This window comes from Trachemys scripta, chromosome 7 (genome assembly GCF_013100865.1).
Source record: "Trachemys scripta elegans isolate TJP31775 chromosome 7, CAS_Tse_1.0, whole genome shotgun sequence".
Lineage (NCBI taxonomy): Eukaryota > Metazoa > Chordata > Testudines > Emydidae > Trachemys > Trachemys scripta.
Genome location: NC_048304.1, coordinates 25,695,628 through 25,714,031, shown reverse-complemented (window position 1 = coordinate 25,714,031; position 18,404 = coordinate 25,695,628). Strand labels below are relative to the sequence as shown.

Below are 18,404 nucleotides of genomic sequence, written 5' to 3'. Positions count from 1 at the left end.
ATCATTCTTACAAAAAGAAATCAGAACAGTGTCATCCAAATCAGAAAAGAGATGCAGTGAGAATAAAAAATTCTTTACTTTGAAACAATGAATTTTACACATCGCTATAAACCAGCCAATAAAGAGGTATATAGAAATGTACAGATTTCTTTTACAAAATATTGGTTTCTTGTTCTGGCAGAAATGTGAGAGAAGATAAGATATTTCAAGGTACCTTTAAAAGATCTTTTAAAAAATATCAAATATAGTACAGCTAGAACAATACAAAGATTCACAGAGATTCAGGTTTGAGATTAATGTCACCCTGTCTGGATGGGGTTTTATTGAACAGATTCTGGCATAGCCCAAATTGAAACTAATTTGGCAAAAAGTGTGTATTTCATTCCATGCAGTTTTGCAAGAAGTAAATTTATAAACATAATACCCCATAGTACAAACAATAGAGTAACTCCAATGGGTCAGTAAGAGCTCTCTGCTTCTGGACAGTACAATCCTCTTTCTCTTGTCTGAAAGTAATCATTTCTTTAAGGTGTTGATCTTAAATGGACTCCACTGCATGTAATTTGCTCCCAGCTGGCAATGCCTTCCTGCATAGCCTTCAAAACCAGGCTGACAATTTATATTCAAAACCCCAGTGTTGTCTGGGTCCTGGTTGGCTTGGTGGGCCTTCTTTCTATCAATGCCATATGGTTTCAGGGTCCCCTCCCTGGGATACACCCTATCACATACCTCTCCCATAGATTAGGTCCAGGAGCCTGATCCCTTTAGATCACAGCTTTTCTACATTCTCAGGAGAGAAAATCTGAATTCAGGTGTCCTCAAGTTACGTAGGACTCAAAATGTACAGCTACAAAGAGAGGAAATGCAGTACGAACTGAAGATTGGAAACTTTCATGATGTGTTGCCAGTGCACAGGGGGCATAATCAGTTACCAGAACAAAAAAGAGGGCCCCAAGAGATAACACCAGAGAGCAACCAATACCTACCTGACATTCTAATATTCTTTTCTATAGTGGATAATCTAGCCTCATGGAGTTGGAGCTTCTTGGTGAATATTTCATCACAGAGTGGAGTCCAATACATCTATGTTGGGACCATTGCTTTGCTAATGTTTGTTAAGGGAAAGACCCAGGTGGCAAAATTGAGTATGATTCACTAATTGTGTGCAGTCTATCCCATAAAGGTCCAAAACCGTTCCTAACTTATGGACAGGATTCTTTCTGAGGACCTCCATTTTGTTGGGGGGGGGAGCAGAAGTGGAGGCTGAATTTGCCCATTCAGTACCCCAAGTTACACGTTTCCTTATCTTAAAATTAAATTTCTTCATCACAAAGCAGTATATCAAACTTGAAAGTAAAACACATTCCATTCCTATATAGCTTTACTCACAGACCTAAACAACACTGATACTAAGCTCCACGATACAAACAGTGCCAATGAAAAATGAATAAATAATTTAACCCTAAAATAAACAGCACAAGTCATTCTGACAAGAGCAGATCAAAACCAGGAAGCTAGATTAATAGCCTAGAGAGTGCAACACAGAAGCTTCACTCTAGCAGACTATGAGCCAAATTCAGTGCTGATGCAAGCAGGTGCAATTCCTTTAATATCCCATTGACTTCAGACCCTACTAATGGATAACTTTTCTTTTTAGTGGGAGTTTTGACTGAGAAAGGTCTTCAGGGTACAGGCTTTATGACCCACAATGCCTAGAGAACAAAACTTTACTTTTCTTCCCTGAAAAAGCAGGGTGTTGCAAAGAAAGAAAGAAAAATGGACTAGAAATATAAGAACAAGTCTTGTGAGATTTCCAGTACTTCTGGGCTTCAGATGGGTCAAATACCACCAGAATAGGGATGTCCTTAATATTTCACCTAAAACTAGTAATTTCAGAGTCATAACAAACTTTTTTGAACTCCGGAATTGAGTTCAGCTTGGTTTCAGGGCTGGTGAAGACTAGAGTCATTTCTTTTTACAGACAAACTGATTTGCCCATATCTCCTTGTGACAGGAAAGCTGCTAGGCTGTAGAAGTTAGAAAGAAAAAAGAAAATGTAAAGGAATGCTTTAAAAATATTTCTTCCTGCTGTTCTCTCCCAGTACTGAAGAAACTGTAAACATAAACAATCATTCCATGACAAGGACAATAAGTACTTCTGATCAGAAATTATGTGTAAATTCATCAAGGAGTAGATGAGTGGTTCCAACCTTTCTGGATAAATGTACCATTTTGCCACTCTAAGACATTTGCTGTACCAGCCAGTTCCCACCACCTCACATTCAACATGCAATGCTTTGATCTGCCACAGATCTTTGGCTGATTCAACCCCCAGTCTTACACCAGAAGCAGAAACCTGTATGTGTTAATGCCAAGAACAAGACAGTCAAAGAGAAAAAAAAAATAAGCTTGCACCACTTTACTCCATTTTTGTCAACTCTTCCTTATTTAATTTTCAGTATCAGTAGCTATTCATTCTCTCCTCAATAGCTGCATAAGTTTGATTTTTCAAAGGAAACGTATCTTGGTGGTTAAAGGGACACTATCAAAGTGGGAAACCCAAAATGTGACCTAATTTATTTTCTTATACCTGTTTCCAGAGTCCATGTAATTCCTTGTGTTTGTGGATTGGAAGAATTTCAAATTAAATGTTTCAATATCTTTTTTGTTTTAAGAAAAGTCAAAAAGAAAATAGATTCCAGTTTCAAGTTTCAAAGTAGTATAAAATATATTTTCAAAATTAGGAAAATGTCCTTTTATCTGAAAAGATTTAAGATGAAGGTGCTTTTCTTACCTCTCTAAGATGTATGTTTTCCTTCTCCTTCTGGTCTAAAATCACTTCTAAATGATTAACCTGAGATTCAGCCTCGGCCATCCTTCGAGCTCTTTCGTTGTCATCTTCCATTCCTTTGGATGGCAAACCTTTACTTTGCAACATTTCTAGAAGCTTTTTTATTGATTCATCTCTGGCATTTAGTGTTTGCTTTTGTGTTTCAATTCTCAACTCCATTTCTTCTAGAGTTTTTCTCAAGAGAAAGAGCTCTTTAGCCTGTCTATCATGTTCTGCCTGAAGTCTTCGAAAATTCTCCTCTGTAAGCTCAATAGTAAAATGCTCAGTTCCTCGGTTTCCGCTTTCTTGTTGAAGAAGATGATTAAGGTCTCTCTGAGTCCGAAGCTCATCTTGAAGTGCCTGGATGGTCAGTTGCAAATGCTATAATACAAAAAAAAAAAAATAAGGTAAATGAAGGATCTAAATGTAGTTTTTCTTCTGTTAATCTACTGGTAGGTAAAGGTATAGAAGTTAATAGACTCAGTGATGATTCTACCATATAAAAATGTCAAATGCATCTGTGACAAAATACTTGTAATGAAGGTTTTCAACTGCTACTGGAAAAATATAAAACATGGATGGAAACACAAACACAAAATAGTGTCAGTTACAGGTAAAATTAATGCTTAATAAAACTAGGCAGTGAAGAGAAAGTGAACTGTTGCAAAAACCTCAAAGTGACACAACCACTAGTACACTTTGTGCCTATAAACTTGAAGACGCAGTATTCCTTGTTTTCTAAGTTGTTTCATATACTAGAAGTAATTCTGTCTTCCACTTTTTTCAGTAGTACTGCTCATGCTATAATGCAAATCATATTCATCCCCATAAATAAAAATTAATAGCTTTATTTGCAAAAAAATAAATAAATGAACAACTTTAGTAAACAGGATTACTGCATCTCAAACAAACAAAAATAGAACAAATGATAAGCAATACTGAATTTTGCAAAACAAATTGACTGCAAAAAGAGGACAAACCTTTGTTCTCCTGGCATCCAAAAACTGAACAGCATGGTAAATGAAAAAATGAAGCAAAATCAACATAAAGAAAGGTCAAATGCAAGCAAAGAATATTTAACAGAAAGAACTGAATTCAACATAAAGTACTTTCAACAGAAAAAAATCATTTCATTGTGTTATACAGTATAGCACTGACAACTTTATAAGAATTTAAACATATCACTCTAAAGCTATGATGTACTCTAGCCAGTGGATATATTACAAATGAATTTATTAGTGTTCCAAAAGTTGTAATTCCATCATTGAATAAAGACGACTTGTTTCCTTCTAGATTACTATATATTTCTACACTGCAGATTGTCCTTAAGTATTTTGTACCTCCTGTACTCTGCCTGAATAAAGTGGTTTTCTATTCACTGATAGTCAAACCTTGCAGTCCTTACTAAAGGCAGAGTCAGTAGGAGATTTGCCTAAATGAAGACTAGATTTGGCCACAAGTAATTGTCCCAAATTGTTATAGTTTATGGTATAACTTCAGATTATATTGTTATTTGCAGTTTTCACAGCAGTTAATGATTCCCCTATGTTCATGAAATTGTCTAAACAATGTACTAAGCTTCATAAAAATATAAACTTTTAGATAGTCATATGGTCCAAAACAAAAGCTTTTCAATCTCAGCAAGCATATCAGTGAGATTCTGATCATTTGGAAACATGGCACCATATATTTTAATCCTAATGCACTTTCTGAAGCTCCTCAAGTTCTCATATAAAATCACTGATAAGTAAGGCTGTTGATTAATCGCAGTTAACTCACATGATAAATTCAAAAAAATTAATCATGATTAATTGCAGTTTTAATCGCACTGTTAAACAATAGAATACCAATTGAAAATTATTAAATATTGTGGATGTTTTTCGACATTTTCAATTATATTGATTTCAGTTACAACACAGAATACAAAGTGCACAGTGCTCGCTTTATATTATTTTTATTACAAATATTTGCACTGTAAAAATGATAAAAGAAATAGTATTTTTCAATTCACCTCATACAAGCACTGTAGTGCAATCTCTTTATCATTAAAGCGTAATTTACAAATGTAGATTTCTTTTGTTACATAACTGCACTCAAAACCAAAACAATGTAAAACTTTAGAGCCTACAAGTCCACTCGGTCCTACTTCTTGGTCAACCAAGCAATAAGACAAACAAATTTGTTTACATTTACAGGAGAAAATGCCGGCCACTTCTTATTTAGAATGTCACCTGAAAGTGAGAACAGACATTCACATGGTAGGGTTGCCAACTTTCTACTCACACAAAACCGAACACCCTTGCCCTGCAACTGCCCCACCCCTTCTCTGAGGTCCCGCCCCCCACTCACTCCATCCCCCCTCCCAGTGTCGCTCACTCTCCCCACCCTCACTCGCTCATTTTCACCAGGCTGGCTCAGGGGGTTGGGATGCAGTAGGTGGTGAGGGCTCTGGCTGGGGGTGCGTGCTCTGGGGTGGGGCCAGAACTGAAGAGTTCAGGGTGCAGGACAGGGCTCTGGGCTGAGGTAGGGGGTTGGGATGTGGGTGGGCTCTGGGCTGGGGATGTGGGTTCTGGTGGGCAGAAATGAGGGGTTCAGGGTGCGGGCGGGGGCTCCGGGCTGGGGGAAGGGGTTAGGGGGTGGGGTAGAGGGGGTGGACTCCAGCTGTGGGCTTTGGTGTGGGGCCGGGGATGAGGGATTTGGGGTGTAGGAGGGTGCTCCGGGCTAGGACCAAGGGCTTCAGAGGGCGGTAGGGGGATCAGGGCTAGGGCAGGGGGGTTGGGCGCGAGAGGGGGTCAGGGATGCTGGCTCTGGGTGGCACTTACCTCAAGCAGCTCCTGGAAGCAGTGGCATGCCCCACCTCCCCCGGCTCCTACATGGAGACGAGGCCAGGCAGCTCTGCGCGCTGTCCCATCTGCAGGCACTACCCCCATAGCTCCCATTGGTCATGGTTCCCAGCCAATGGGAGCTGCAGAGCTGGTGCTTGGGGCGGGGGCAGAGTGCAGAGCCCCCCAGCTGCCCCTATGTGTAGGAGCCGGAAAGGGGGCATGCCATTGCTTCTGGGAGCTACATGGAGCCACGGCAGTCAAGAAGTCTGCCTGAGCCTTGCTGCGCCGCCACCCGGACTTTTAACGGCTCAGTCAGCAGTGCTGACCAGAGCTGCCAGGTTCCCTTTTCGACTGGGAGTTCTGGTCAAAAACCAGACACCTGGCAATCCTATCACATGGCACTTTTGTAGCCGGCATTGCAAGGTATTTAGTTGCCAGATACGCTAAACATTTGTTTGCTCCTTCACGCTTTGGCCACCATTCCAGAGGACATGCTTCCATGCTGATGATGCTCATTTAAAAAAATAATGCATTAATTAAATTTATGACTGAACACCTTGGGGGAGAATTGTATGCCTCCTGCTCTGTTTTACCCACATTCTGCCATATATTTCATGTTTAGCAGTCTCAGATGATGATCCAGCACAAGTTGTTCATTTTAAGAACACGTTCACTGCAGATTTGACAAAAAACAAAGAAGGTACCATTGTGAGATTTCTAAAAATAGCTACAGCACTAGACCCAAGGTTTAAGAATCAGAAGTGCTTTCCAAAATCTGAGAGAGAAGAAGTTTTAAAAGAGCTACACTCTGATGCGGAAATTCAGAACCCAAACCACCAAAAAAGAAAATCAACCTTCTGCTGGTGGCATCTGATTCAGATGATGAAAATGAACATGCGTCGATCCACACTGCTTTGGATGGCTATCGAGCAGAAACTGTCATCAGCATGGACGCATGTCCTTTGGAATGGTGGTTGAAGCATGAAGGGACATATGAATCTTTAGCACATCTGGCAGGTATATATCTTGTGACACCAGCTACAACAGTGCCATGCAAATGCCTTTTCTCACTTGTCATGGTGGTCTCACTGAAGGGGAAACCCTGCTTTATCCCTGCAGCCCTGATGGATGCATGAGAAAGATATCACAAATCAGGTCCAGCTAAAGCCTAATACAGCTCTTTGCATTTTCTTATTGTACATAAAAGTGACAGGAGTTTTTATCATTTTGTTTGGGCTGTAGGGTGAAGCCCCCAACTCTGAAAATGCCTGACCTAGAATGTAGGATTTTTGTGCGTTTCTACATTCAACTAAGATTTTACACACACACACACACACACACACACACTTCTCTAAAAACACCATCTGCAGCTAATATTTAGATGTTATGGGACACCTCAAAGGCCATCTTGCACTATCATATTATCTCTTTGCAGTGTGAAAGGAAATGGAATAAAGTTGCCCTATATATAATGCCCTGAGTTTTAGGGCACAGAAATATAAAATTTGCCAGTTGGTATCAAATCATTGGTCCATCAAGTCCAGTATCCCGCCTCCAGCAGTGATACTTCAAAGGAAGGTGAAAAAATCCTATTACACAGCTGACCAATTGCACAATGCTGCACATAGTGGAAAAATTATCTTCTGACCCCTTAGGTGACCAGCTTACATCCTGAGCCATGGGATTTGGTTTCTTTCTTACTTTAGGGGACAAAATAGCAAATCTTATTATTGTTAAGAAAATTATTCAGTCCTTTTATAAATCCAGCCACAGTTAAATGGTATTACTTCCTAATGCACTGAACCCAGTCTCACTATACACTGTCTAGAGAAGTGATAGTTCCTTTTCCAAAACTTTACTATAATCTCTTGCTGTCAGATTGTTTTTGGCCCCTAGTGTATTGTAGTCAATCCCTAAAGCATGGGAGAATATTAATCAATTCGGAGCATTCTTTGCATATAAAAGCCATTGATACAAGTCTGAAATATCCCTCCAGGTTTCTTACATGGAATTTCTCCAGCATGATCTACTTCTTTCGTGGTCAGTGAACTAATTTTAGTACTTTTGAATTCATCCTGCTCCTAAACGTGATCCTGTTCTGAACAGATCTGGCTGAATACTCTATTCAGTGAATAATTGCTGTTATTTGTCAAATATTATTATTAGGTTTTCAAACTCTAGTTTGGAGCATCTCCTGCGAAGTAATATGCTCCTTCAATTCCCATTTTATCAATAGGAAGTCAGGGCATGCAGCAACATGCAAGAATTCTTCAGCATATCACAGGACCTTGTAGAATCCTCTTAGTAAAATCTTTTTTATCCATATTCTCTCAGAATTGGTTAATCAATATTTTTCCTCTTACTGATAGAATCAGTCCAATACTCATGGACTAAATCCTGTAGTCCTTACTCAGGCAATACAAATGATTCTGAAACCAACCAGTTGCTGTAAGAGGAATGTTTGCTGTGAACGACTACTTTCGGATGTTATAAAATACACTGGAGAAAGGGACATTTATAAAATGGAAATATCAAACAAAATGTCAACAGGAAGTACACATATATGCACCAAAATATAAACAAATGGCCAGCAGCCAGGCAGTTCCTCAGATCCCAGCAGAGCTTTGCACAGAGAATGTGTATCATTAAAACAATCATCATCATCACTACCATCATATTATAACAAAACACTGGTGCCATAGGTGCCTTCAGACTGCAACAAGGTGTGGTTTCTAAGGGTATGTTTTTAAACAATTAGTCATCCTTCTTTCTCATACCTTTGGAAAAATACAGCATGATTTCTAAGGCAAGCATTTCTAGGATATGCATTTTTTTCCAAGAACCAGAATTCTCCAACCTTCACTCACTGAATAGTACTTTACTCTACTGAGGACTATTTGAAGAGTAAGGTTCTTCCACTGTGAGTAAGGATGGGAGAATGTGGCCCTGACTATGGTTAGTAAATTATATAAATAGGTAGAAACAAAAAAATGATAAAGAACAGAGTCCAAGAGTAAGAATTAGATTAATATAGGCACACTAATTACATTTTTCACATTTTGCTGTCTAACATTAAGTATCTAACTAAAAGTAGCTTGAGTTTTAGAGGTGCTGAGCACCTGCAGTCTAATGTTAGGAATCCATGTTTTAAATTTTTTCCTTCAGCAATTAAAGTAACAACATCCAGGGCAGGAACCGTATTTTTATTCTCTGTTTGTACAGTGCCTACCAAGTGGGGTCCTGGTCTACTAGGACCCCTACTAGGCACTGCAGTAATACAAATAAATTATACCACCACCACCAATATATGGTGGTTGGAAGGGTCGAAGGGAGACCCTTTACCGTTTTCTTTTTTTATCTACAAAGATGTCTCTCTCATTTTACGTCTTTGCCATGCTTAACCTTATCTGTTCTCCTTCAGAACAGAAGTGCTTAGCACTGCTTTAGGGAAGCTTTCTAGGATATTTGGGTCTCTTAACTAAACCTTAATCCTGACATGATTTCTCACAACCTAAAAGTCAACATAATCAATCCCATTTGGATTCAGATTCCAAATGCCTGTTGTCTACAAAAGATGCTCAGAATCTGAATCTTGCAGTTACTCCCGGCAGATTCTCTCTGAAGTCAGAGAGCAGGATCCCCAGGAGTTATTTTATCACAGCAGTCAACGTTTGACCAGAATATTAAGGACATTCAAAAGCACTCAAGCTTCTTCAAAGAACAAGGAAAAACCACATGACAAAAAGTATTGTTAATGAACAGTTTAGGATGAAAATTACAATTAAACCCTTCCCATCCCTTTCTGGCCTTCAAGGTGGCAAGTTTCCAATCTGCTCCCCAACTCTGTATCTGAGGAAGAGAATCAATCTGCAGTTCCACTGAGGTGCTGGAGGAGACTCCTGGAAACCCCTTGCTAAAAGTCTCCCCTGCTTCTAATGGGGTTCATCTCCCTATCTGGGTCCTGCTAAAGCAGTCCTGCAAAAGATTACTGAAACCTGGATATTGTAAATATACTTCTGAAATAAAAAATGTTTGCTTTTACAATGTGCCAAGTATTTTCAATATTATTTCTGCAGAAGAGATACCTACACACATTCCTAAATTTCAAATTATACAAGTTGAACATTGTGCTGTACTAGCAATATACTCTGTACAGTTTTCTTAGAGCTGATTGGAAATTTTTGAGCATTGCTTTTCAAAAGGAATACTCGAAAATGTTCAGGTTTTTATTTTCCCATTTTCTAACCAGCTCTAGTTTTTATGAACAAAGTGCAAACACTTCCAGGGATGTGCAGCTTAGTTTAAGTTTAATTTGCCAAACAGCACTGCCTCCCTCCTTAGCTATAATTATGATTAATACTCTAGATATGGTTTATTTCATGCCTGGATACCACAGCGGTTGGTTGATAGATGGATTAGGCTGATAAAATAAAGCATTTTTGTTTAGATTTCACAACCTATCATTCAAGCTCTGGGGCTTATCAAAAGCTAACCCATATGTGGAACAGGGCATGATACAAGGAGCAGAGTTAAGGTTGCTTTGGACCAGTGATTAACCAGGGCTCACCTCTAGACTTGGCAGTTCATAGCCCCAGCACCGCTGGGCTTGCTGAATCAATTATGAATGTAAAAAAATTGCTTGAGCCCTGGCACCACTTTCATTACAAATTAAGCACTGTCTGTGGACACTCTAACAGGGAATTTCATGATTTCTGTTTGTTGCTTGTCAGCTTGAAGTAATTCTACTCCTATTGACTTCACTGGAATTACTCCTGCAGTTTTCGCCTTAATGAACCAAAAAAAGTCCCATTCAAATAACAAAAATCTTTATTTTTACTTTTATATTGTCTTGTCCAATCCCCTTCAAACCTCTCAAAAATTTCTTCTGTGGACTGAGGTAGTTCAGGGCAAATGGAGCTTTTCTGTTAAATTGAGAGGAGAGGCTAAAATAGGGTTTTAATGGAAAACCTCCTCCACCTGAAGAAACTGCTAAATCAAACTGTTAAATCAAAGAACACCAATTAAAAAGAATAATAGGGAAAACAAGAAAATTATTATTCAGAGCAGGGGGTCCATCTTAACCTTTTATGTACTTCATAACCTGCTGAAGCACTTTTGCTGGAAATGTGATAAAAATGACATTTAGATATCAATGAAATCTTTCAAAAATACATACTGTTTAAAATGTGGGCAGTCTTCAAAAGACTGAATTTATATTTTTTCAGCAATTTGTTAATCTAGTAAAAGAATTCATTTTAACTTTTATATATATTCAGATATATCTTAATATGAATCTGTTATATTATATTTGTCAATCAACATTATGTTTGGCCCTGTATATAAAACAGATTTCAAAATAGCCTTTGCTTCAGAGAGCTTAAAATCTAGAGAGTATACACAGAAAAACAGGACAAACTGGGAAGTTCAGATGAAAGAGTCAATTACATATTTTTTTAAAAATCAAAATGTCTTTTTTCTGTTTGTGGGTCACATAGCAGAAGTTGGAACATGAGGAGAAATTTGAGTGAGGAGAGCAATGGGGGCCCGCGACAGAGTTTATTTCATACAGTGGAGCAGCATGTAAGAATGCAGGCCTAGCAGATAGAAATCTACCTGTGCAGAGTTCTGTTGATTTCAAAGGGACTCTGAATGGACTAAGATTCAGAGGCAGATCCCCTTTTAGGATCAAGGCCACAAAATGGCAATACAACATATTTAGTATTAAGTAAAGAAAAAAATCAAGCAATACCTTTCAATGTACATAGCAGGGTTGTCTTTTTGTTGTTGTTGTTGTTTTTTGTTTCCAATAGCCATTATAATAAGTTGGCTGTTTAATAAATAATAATAGTAATCAATAAAAATAGCAATAACTACTTATTTTACACAACACCATACTGCCTGAAGATTCCCCAAATGTTCTGAAAACCATATATAGGAAACACATTATCCATGCTGCCACTGTACAGTCATCTATAGGGGTTGAAACATGACAAGTGCTGAACAGTGCACACTATATAATGGTTTAGGACAGGTCAGGAAAGATACCTTATCCAATGTAATTTTAGTTAATCACATTGGAATTTAGCCAGAACATTAATGTTTAACCCCCTATTATTGTGAAAAGTGCATCTGCGGCTCAATAATTCTAAGAGATCAGCACCTCTGCTTTATGTCTCATCTAAAAGACAAAACCGGCCAGTTTTTCTACCAGCAAGATCAAACAAATGTCTAAATATTTTTTAATTGAACGAGGTCTACCACTTATCTCATGTTAGCCAAAGTCACTATTAAAAATTATTTCCATCATTTTCTGTAAGTAGGTTCTGTTCTAGTGTTTCCAGTCTAACATTTCCAACTAAGAAAAAAAGGCATTATATTTCTGGGGGTTTTTTTGCTCTTTTCTGGTGTTAGCTGTTAATCAGGTTTCATCTTCATGCCTTAGAACAAGTCTGCGGGCATGTACTGTAATCACTCTCAAAAAGGCACTCCCTTGCCTTGGCCTCTTGCTTAAATACAAGTTTGGTTTAAGTCAAACACTTGTGAGTTTTCAAGCCATGGACATGTAATATTAAATACTTTGGAGTGCCAACTACAACCCCTTCCATTAAACCATCCTCTGAAGTCAAATTGTCAGCATCTTATTACAAATCACTTGACAGACATGATGCAAGTCTCAAAAAAATAACTTTTTTGCTAGCATAAATAGGCTGACTCCATGTTAAACCACAAACAGACAGAAAGATTGCCTACTGCATTACTATTCCTTTAAGAAAATATGGTGTACAACAGATTTACAATGAACAACAATCCAGCATGCTATTGCATTAGGGTCATATATTAGAAGTGCTAATGGGAAAAGGCAGATTAAACTCAGTGGTGGAATTAGCATCTCAGAAATCTCAAATGGGAGGAGGTAAATATTGGTTCTGTGTGAGCAAATGTTCACAGAATTTTCAAGGACTGTTTATAATTCAAATATTTCTGACAATCCTTTTTAACAACCAAAAAATTAAAATTTCTTATAAAGTGAGCTGAAATTTTCAAAAAGCTGTTGCCATTTTTAAAAAAAATAACAATAAACTGGCTAAACCCATTACCCACCTGTAAAAATATGATTTCACATGTAGAAATAAATGGAGTGTAACTTTCCCAGGAAGCTTATAATTACAGGAGATGGTATCATATGATCCTCATCCTCCTAAAAATGAATTATGCTAGGGGTATCTGATCTAGTTTGCACTGCGGTCAATACTGACATTCCCAATGACTTCAATGGCCTGAAAGCTGTTTCACAGTCAACTTCAATAATGTCTGATAACATGAGGGCAATAAATCACATTCTCTAAACTATTATATTCCATAGTCTTATTTACACCATTAAAAGCAGTACATATTTTAGTATAATATTGCTATAATATTATAATTATAATGGGGGTCCCGGAACAGAATAGGCCCACTGCTCCTCCTGCATGGCATAAGAAGTGACTAAAAGGGGGCTGCCTGGAGAGGAATGAGCTCCGCCAGGTTAGAAATTTGCCAAAGATATACCATATGATGAGCAAGTCAACCATATCCATACCGAATTGGTCGCAGCTTGGGTTAATAATGACCGTGCCATCCGGGCGGACGCGACAAGTATACTACTGGTGTAACCCAACAAAGAGAATCCATGGAAGAGATATCATCATAGCCACATGGAACGTAAGGACATTGAGACAAATAGGGAGGTTGAAAGAACTCACATACAAAATGGAGCAAGACTCCTGTGAATCTCTAAGGTCAGAAAGAAGAACTTTGGAGAGGCCACTCTATTACCATGGAAAAGACAAACATGTCAACGGCGTAGAATTTCTTGTGCATAAAGACATCGAGAATTCAGTATTAGGATGCCACCCAACATCCAGCAGGGTTATTTCCATCCGTCTAAAGGCAGTACTGTTTAATATCACAGTGGTACAAGTCTACGCCCCTACAACAGACTATGAAGATGAGCAAATTGAAGATTTTTACAATCAGCTCCAAGACACCATCGATAAGGTACACAAGAAAGATAGCCTGATTGTTCAGTGAGATTGGAATGCTAAAGTGGGTACTGATGCACAGGCAGATTGGCAAGATTATTGTGGCGCTTAATGTAATGCGGTAACCAATGAGAGAGGATTGAGACTTTTGGAGTTTGCCAGCTATAACAATCTGGTTCTTGCACACACATTAGGAGCACATAAAGCATCTAGACAATTAATGTGGCACACACCTAATGGTCTACATCACAGCCAGATTGACTACATCATGGTGCAAAAATGATTTTGTTCTGGGATTAACAGAGCTAAAACAAGGAGCATCCCCGGTGCTGATAGTCTCTAAGGTGCCACAAGTACTCCTGTTCTTCTTTTTTCTTGGTGCTGATATTGGAAGTGATCACGACCTTGTGATGCTAAATTTTTGGCTTCAGCTAAGGAAAATCATCAGGCCAAAGTTCACCAGAACCAAGTTTGATTTAGAAAGACTCAGAGATTGAAACATTGCAGAGTCATTCCAAGCAATGATCGGCAGAAAATTTGCCCCGCTCCTTGCTCTAGAGGAAGACATAGAAACAGTGACCAACAATTGCAACACTGTAATGAATGAGGCTGCAATGGACATCCTGGGGAAACATCGTAAGACGACAAAACCATGGGTCACAAATGAAATACAACAAATGTGTGACATTACAAGAGAATTTAAGAGAGACAAGAACACCACTGAGGGAGCTGATAAATACTGAGCAATTGGCAGAAATATCAAGAAAGGAATGAAGGTGGCCAAGGAGATACCGATTGAAAAACAATGCTCTAAAATTGAAGAGTGTATCAATAATAAAAAAAGCAAATGAACCTTCCAGGTTGCAAAAGATCTGACGAATGAAAGATGGACCAAAGCTAACTCAATTCAAGACAAAGAAGGGAACAGTCTTACAGAAGAAAGGGACATCATCAATAGGTGGACAAATTACAGCTCTGATCTATACAACCACCAGACAAATAGAGATCTTAATGTCCTAGACAGCCCCGATTCAATAGAGAAGGATGACTTTCCAATACTGAGTGAAGAAGTGGAGACAGCTGTGAAATCACTCAAGAATGGAAAGGCTACAGGTATTGAAAACATCCCAGCCGAACTGATGAAATTCAGAATAGAAATAGTAATAGATGTACTCACCAAGAACTGCAGCAAGATCTGGCCCTCCACGTGGACACAGTCACTAATCATCACTCTACCAAAGAAAGGCAACCTGCCACTGTGCAAAAATTACCAGACCATCCCAGCAAAGTGATGTTGAAAGTCATATTGAACAGATTGAAGCCACAAGCGGAGAATATCATTGCTGAAGAACAGGCTGGCTTTCGTGCTGGAAGAAGTACCACAGAACAGATTTTCAACCTTCGTGTTCTATGTGATAATTACTTACAACACCAGCAGGATATCGACCAAGTCTTCGTTGACTTCAAGAAGGCGTTTGAGTATGACACAAAGCTCTCTGGGCAACCATGAAGAAGTACAATGTTGGTCGTAATCTTATTCTTACCATTAAACAACTGTATGCCAATGCCAGCTGTGCAGTTCTCATCAATGGCATAACAGGAGAGTGGTTTCATACCACTATTGGAGTCCAGCAAGGCTGCCTTCTTTCACACACACTGTTAAACATCTACTTGGAGCGCATAATGACTTATGCCCTAGAAGATCATATATGCACAATCAGCATTGGGGGGCAAACAATCTCAAATCTTTGGTTCGCTGATGACATTGATGGTCTGGCAAGCAGCGAAGATGAACTTGCCAACCTTGTGAAATGATTGGATGAAACCTCCGCAAAATACAGCATGGAAATCAATGCAGAGAAAACCAAGCGAATGACAAACAAACATGACAGGATCAGCTCACATATCACCGTCAGTAGACAAGAGCTGTGTGAAACAGTTCAAGTATTTGGGGCAATCATCACTGGTGAAGGATCAAAGATAGAAATTCTGGCAAGAACTGCGCAAACAACAGCAGCAGCGGCAAAGCTAAAGTCAATTTGGAGGAATAAGAACATCTCCCTGGAATCCAAACTGAAACTGCTGCACGCATCAGACATCTCCATTTTTCTGTATGCATGTGAGACATGGACCCTTATGACAGAACTTGAACAGAAAATACAGGTAGTAGAGATATTTCCATAAAATCCTGGGGATCTCCTATTTCGTCCACTAATGAAGAGGTCCGCAACATCATCACCCAATGTGCTGGGTCATATGAAGACTGTTGTCAGACGCTACCGGTGTGGTGCTCTGCTCTGTTCAATGTTGATATCAATCAGCTGCGTGCGTGTGTTCCCTCTGTGTGCTGTCCCAGCTCTGCGCAGATAGCTGACACAGCAGACCCCGAGAGAACCCCCAATGACCACAGACTCTAGTAAGGTACGAAGGCATGTCGGCCAGTTTTATTGCCTTTAGAAATTCACAGTCTCCAGCTCCCGGGCAAATAAAGTCCAAGGTGCTGCTAAGGTGCTGCTAGCCAGTACATATGTGCTCCCTTGACAGTGGACTCAGCTCAGTCAGTGGCGGGACTTTCCACTGCCCCCTAGGCTGGACAAAGACAACCACTCAGGGGTGCATTCTTATACACAGGTACAAACAAGTTACACATCACTCCTGACGTATTGAGGTGCAACCCCTCTACGTAGCAAGGTACAACCCCTCTACGTAGTAAGGTGCCGCCTCTCACTTTGTACATGTTGGTTTGAACAAAACAACTCTATCCATCATATTACCCTTTTGGCCCTGTCATTGGGATGGGTCAGCTTGTTCCTTGTTGTGTGTGGAATGTACAAGTATGCGAATATTCTGATATCTGCTGTCCAGTACCTTGTACGTATGTCTCTTTTTGCAGCATCAGCCCTTTCCTTGCCAGCTTCTGTGAGCAGGGCCTGCCTCTGGCTCACAGCTTAACTTTGCTTTATGTTAGAAAAGTCTTGACCATTACTTTAGTTCAGGCCTCAGGCTTCATACTGGGCCTCTGATAAGGGTTTGTTTCAGGGCCTCATCTTACTACAGAGACCTCCTGATGACCTTGAAGAAGCACAAGCTGAAGTGATATGGCCATGTAACAGATCATCTGGCCTATCCAAGATCATCTTCCAAGGGACAGTACAGAGGAAGAGAAGAAGAGGTAGACAGAAGAGGAGAATGGACAGGAATGGACTTCTCAGAGACTCAAGCACTGACACACAATCATCAGGGGTGGAGACAATTGGTTGATTGCTCATCAATGATGGTGCCCCAATGACCAATGCAGTTATGGGAGTGATGATGATGATGATGACGACCATGACAAGTTATCTATATTGCACTGCTGAAAATGTTCTTTTTGATAGTGTCCACTATATCTTTATTAATATACAATAAAAGCCATTAAAGTCAACATTTTCTAAACCTTATCACAGAGTGCCTGTGTTTATCTCCTTTTCTAAGTACAGCATAGGCCGAAATGTGGTAACTCCTGGGAAATGCTATATAATAATGATTGTACTGTACTTATTATTCAAAAACAATTAGCAATGAACAGACAGAATCCACCAGGCAGCACAAATGATAGTATATGAAGGGTATATGGTGTTATTCTTCCCTGATGTTATTCCTGCCAAAGACGCTAGCCCAGGGCCAGCTCCAGGCACCAGCTTGCCAAGCAGGTGCTGGGGCGGCCACTCCAGAGACGGGCGGCACATCCAGCTATTCAGCGGCAATTCAGCGGACGGTCCCTCACTCCCGCTTGGAGCGAAGGACCTCCCACCGAACTGTCGCCGCAGATCACGATCACTACTTTTTTTTTTTTTTTTTTTTTTTGCACTGCTTGGGACGGCAAAAACCATGGAGCCGGCCCTGCACTAGCCAGGGAGAACTGGTGTAAATTAAAAAATCCTTCACTGATGATGAGACAGACTTCTGCCCATTCTTCTCAACCTTCAAACCTGCCAATACGTGGCAACTGAAACGTGACAAATTTCCAAAATGTAAGAATTTTTTTTGTTCTATTTTTCACCATAACTATAAAATCCACTATTAAATATTCCTTTTCTCCATGGGGACTAAGTAAGCCAGCTGTTTGAAAAGAAAACCGGAAAATCAGAAATTTTATAATATGCAACCATAAAGACCCCCTTCCATAGGCCAGCAGCAGGATGAACCCAGGACGATCAGATCTCCAACACAGATTGGTCCTCATTGAGCTAAGAATACTATTCTCCACGTGGCCAGTCATTAGAAGGAAAGTACATACTTTGCATAATCATTTGCTAGACATCTGAAGGAAGTTGGGGATCAAAAATCCTAGATTCTATCCTTGGGTATAGGGGGAGTGTTGTCTAGTGGTTAGAGCAGTGTTTATAGACAGAAGAGAGAGAAAAAGCAGTGAGATTCATGAATAAGACCTGTGTCTGTCATATTAGAGACCAGAGTTCTATTCTCAATTCTGTTAGAAGTGACCATGGGCAATTTTTCAGTTAACCTATTTGTAAAATCTAAGGAATTATACTTGCCTTACTCCTAGGGTAAGGTATATGAGGTCATGCTCAATAATAAGTGAAGAGAAGTAGAGATACAAGTTAATGGAAGAGGGGAATTTTAGGACTCATGGCCTCCTGGTTACCAGCCTAATGTAGGGTTGCCACCAGTCCGGGCTTTACCCGGATAATCCAGTTTTTGGTTTCTGTGTCCGGGTGCCATTTA

General features: G+C 39.6%; 1 protein-coding gene across 6 annotated transcripts in view; it reads right to left on the bottom strand.

Annotated features, from left to right (window-relative positions):
• The window catches only part of ERC2 (ELKS/RAB6-interacting/CAST family member 2), an 840,163-nt gene that overhangs the window by 697,510 nt on the left and 124,249 nt on the right, over positions 1-18,404 (bottom strand). For all 6 annotated transcript variants that reach the window (XR_004646570.1, XR_004646571.1, XR_004646572.1 and 3 more), the window contains exon 3: positions 2,795-3,211. Coding sequence is in view for 1 of the 6 variants with exons in the window: in XM_034777024.1 (XP_034632915.1) it covers positions 2,795-3,211 (417 nt within the window). In the remaining 5 variants the exon portion in view is untranslated. The remainder of the gene's footprint in view (positions 1-2,794; positions 3,212-18,404) is intronic.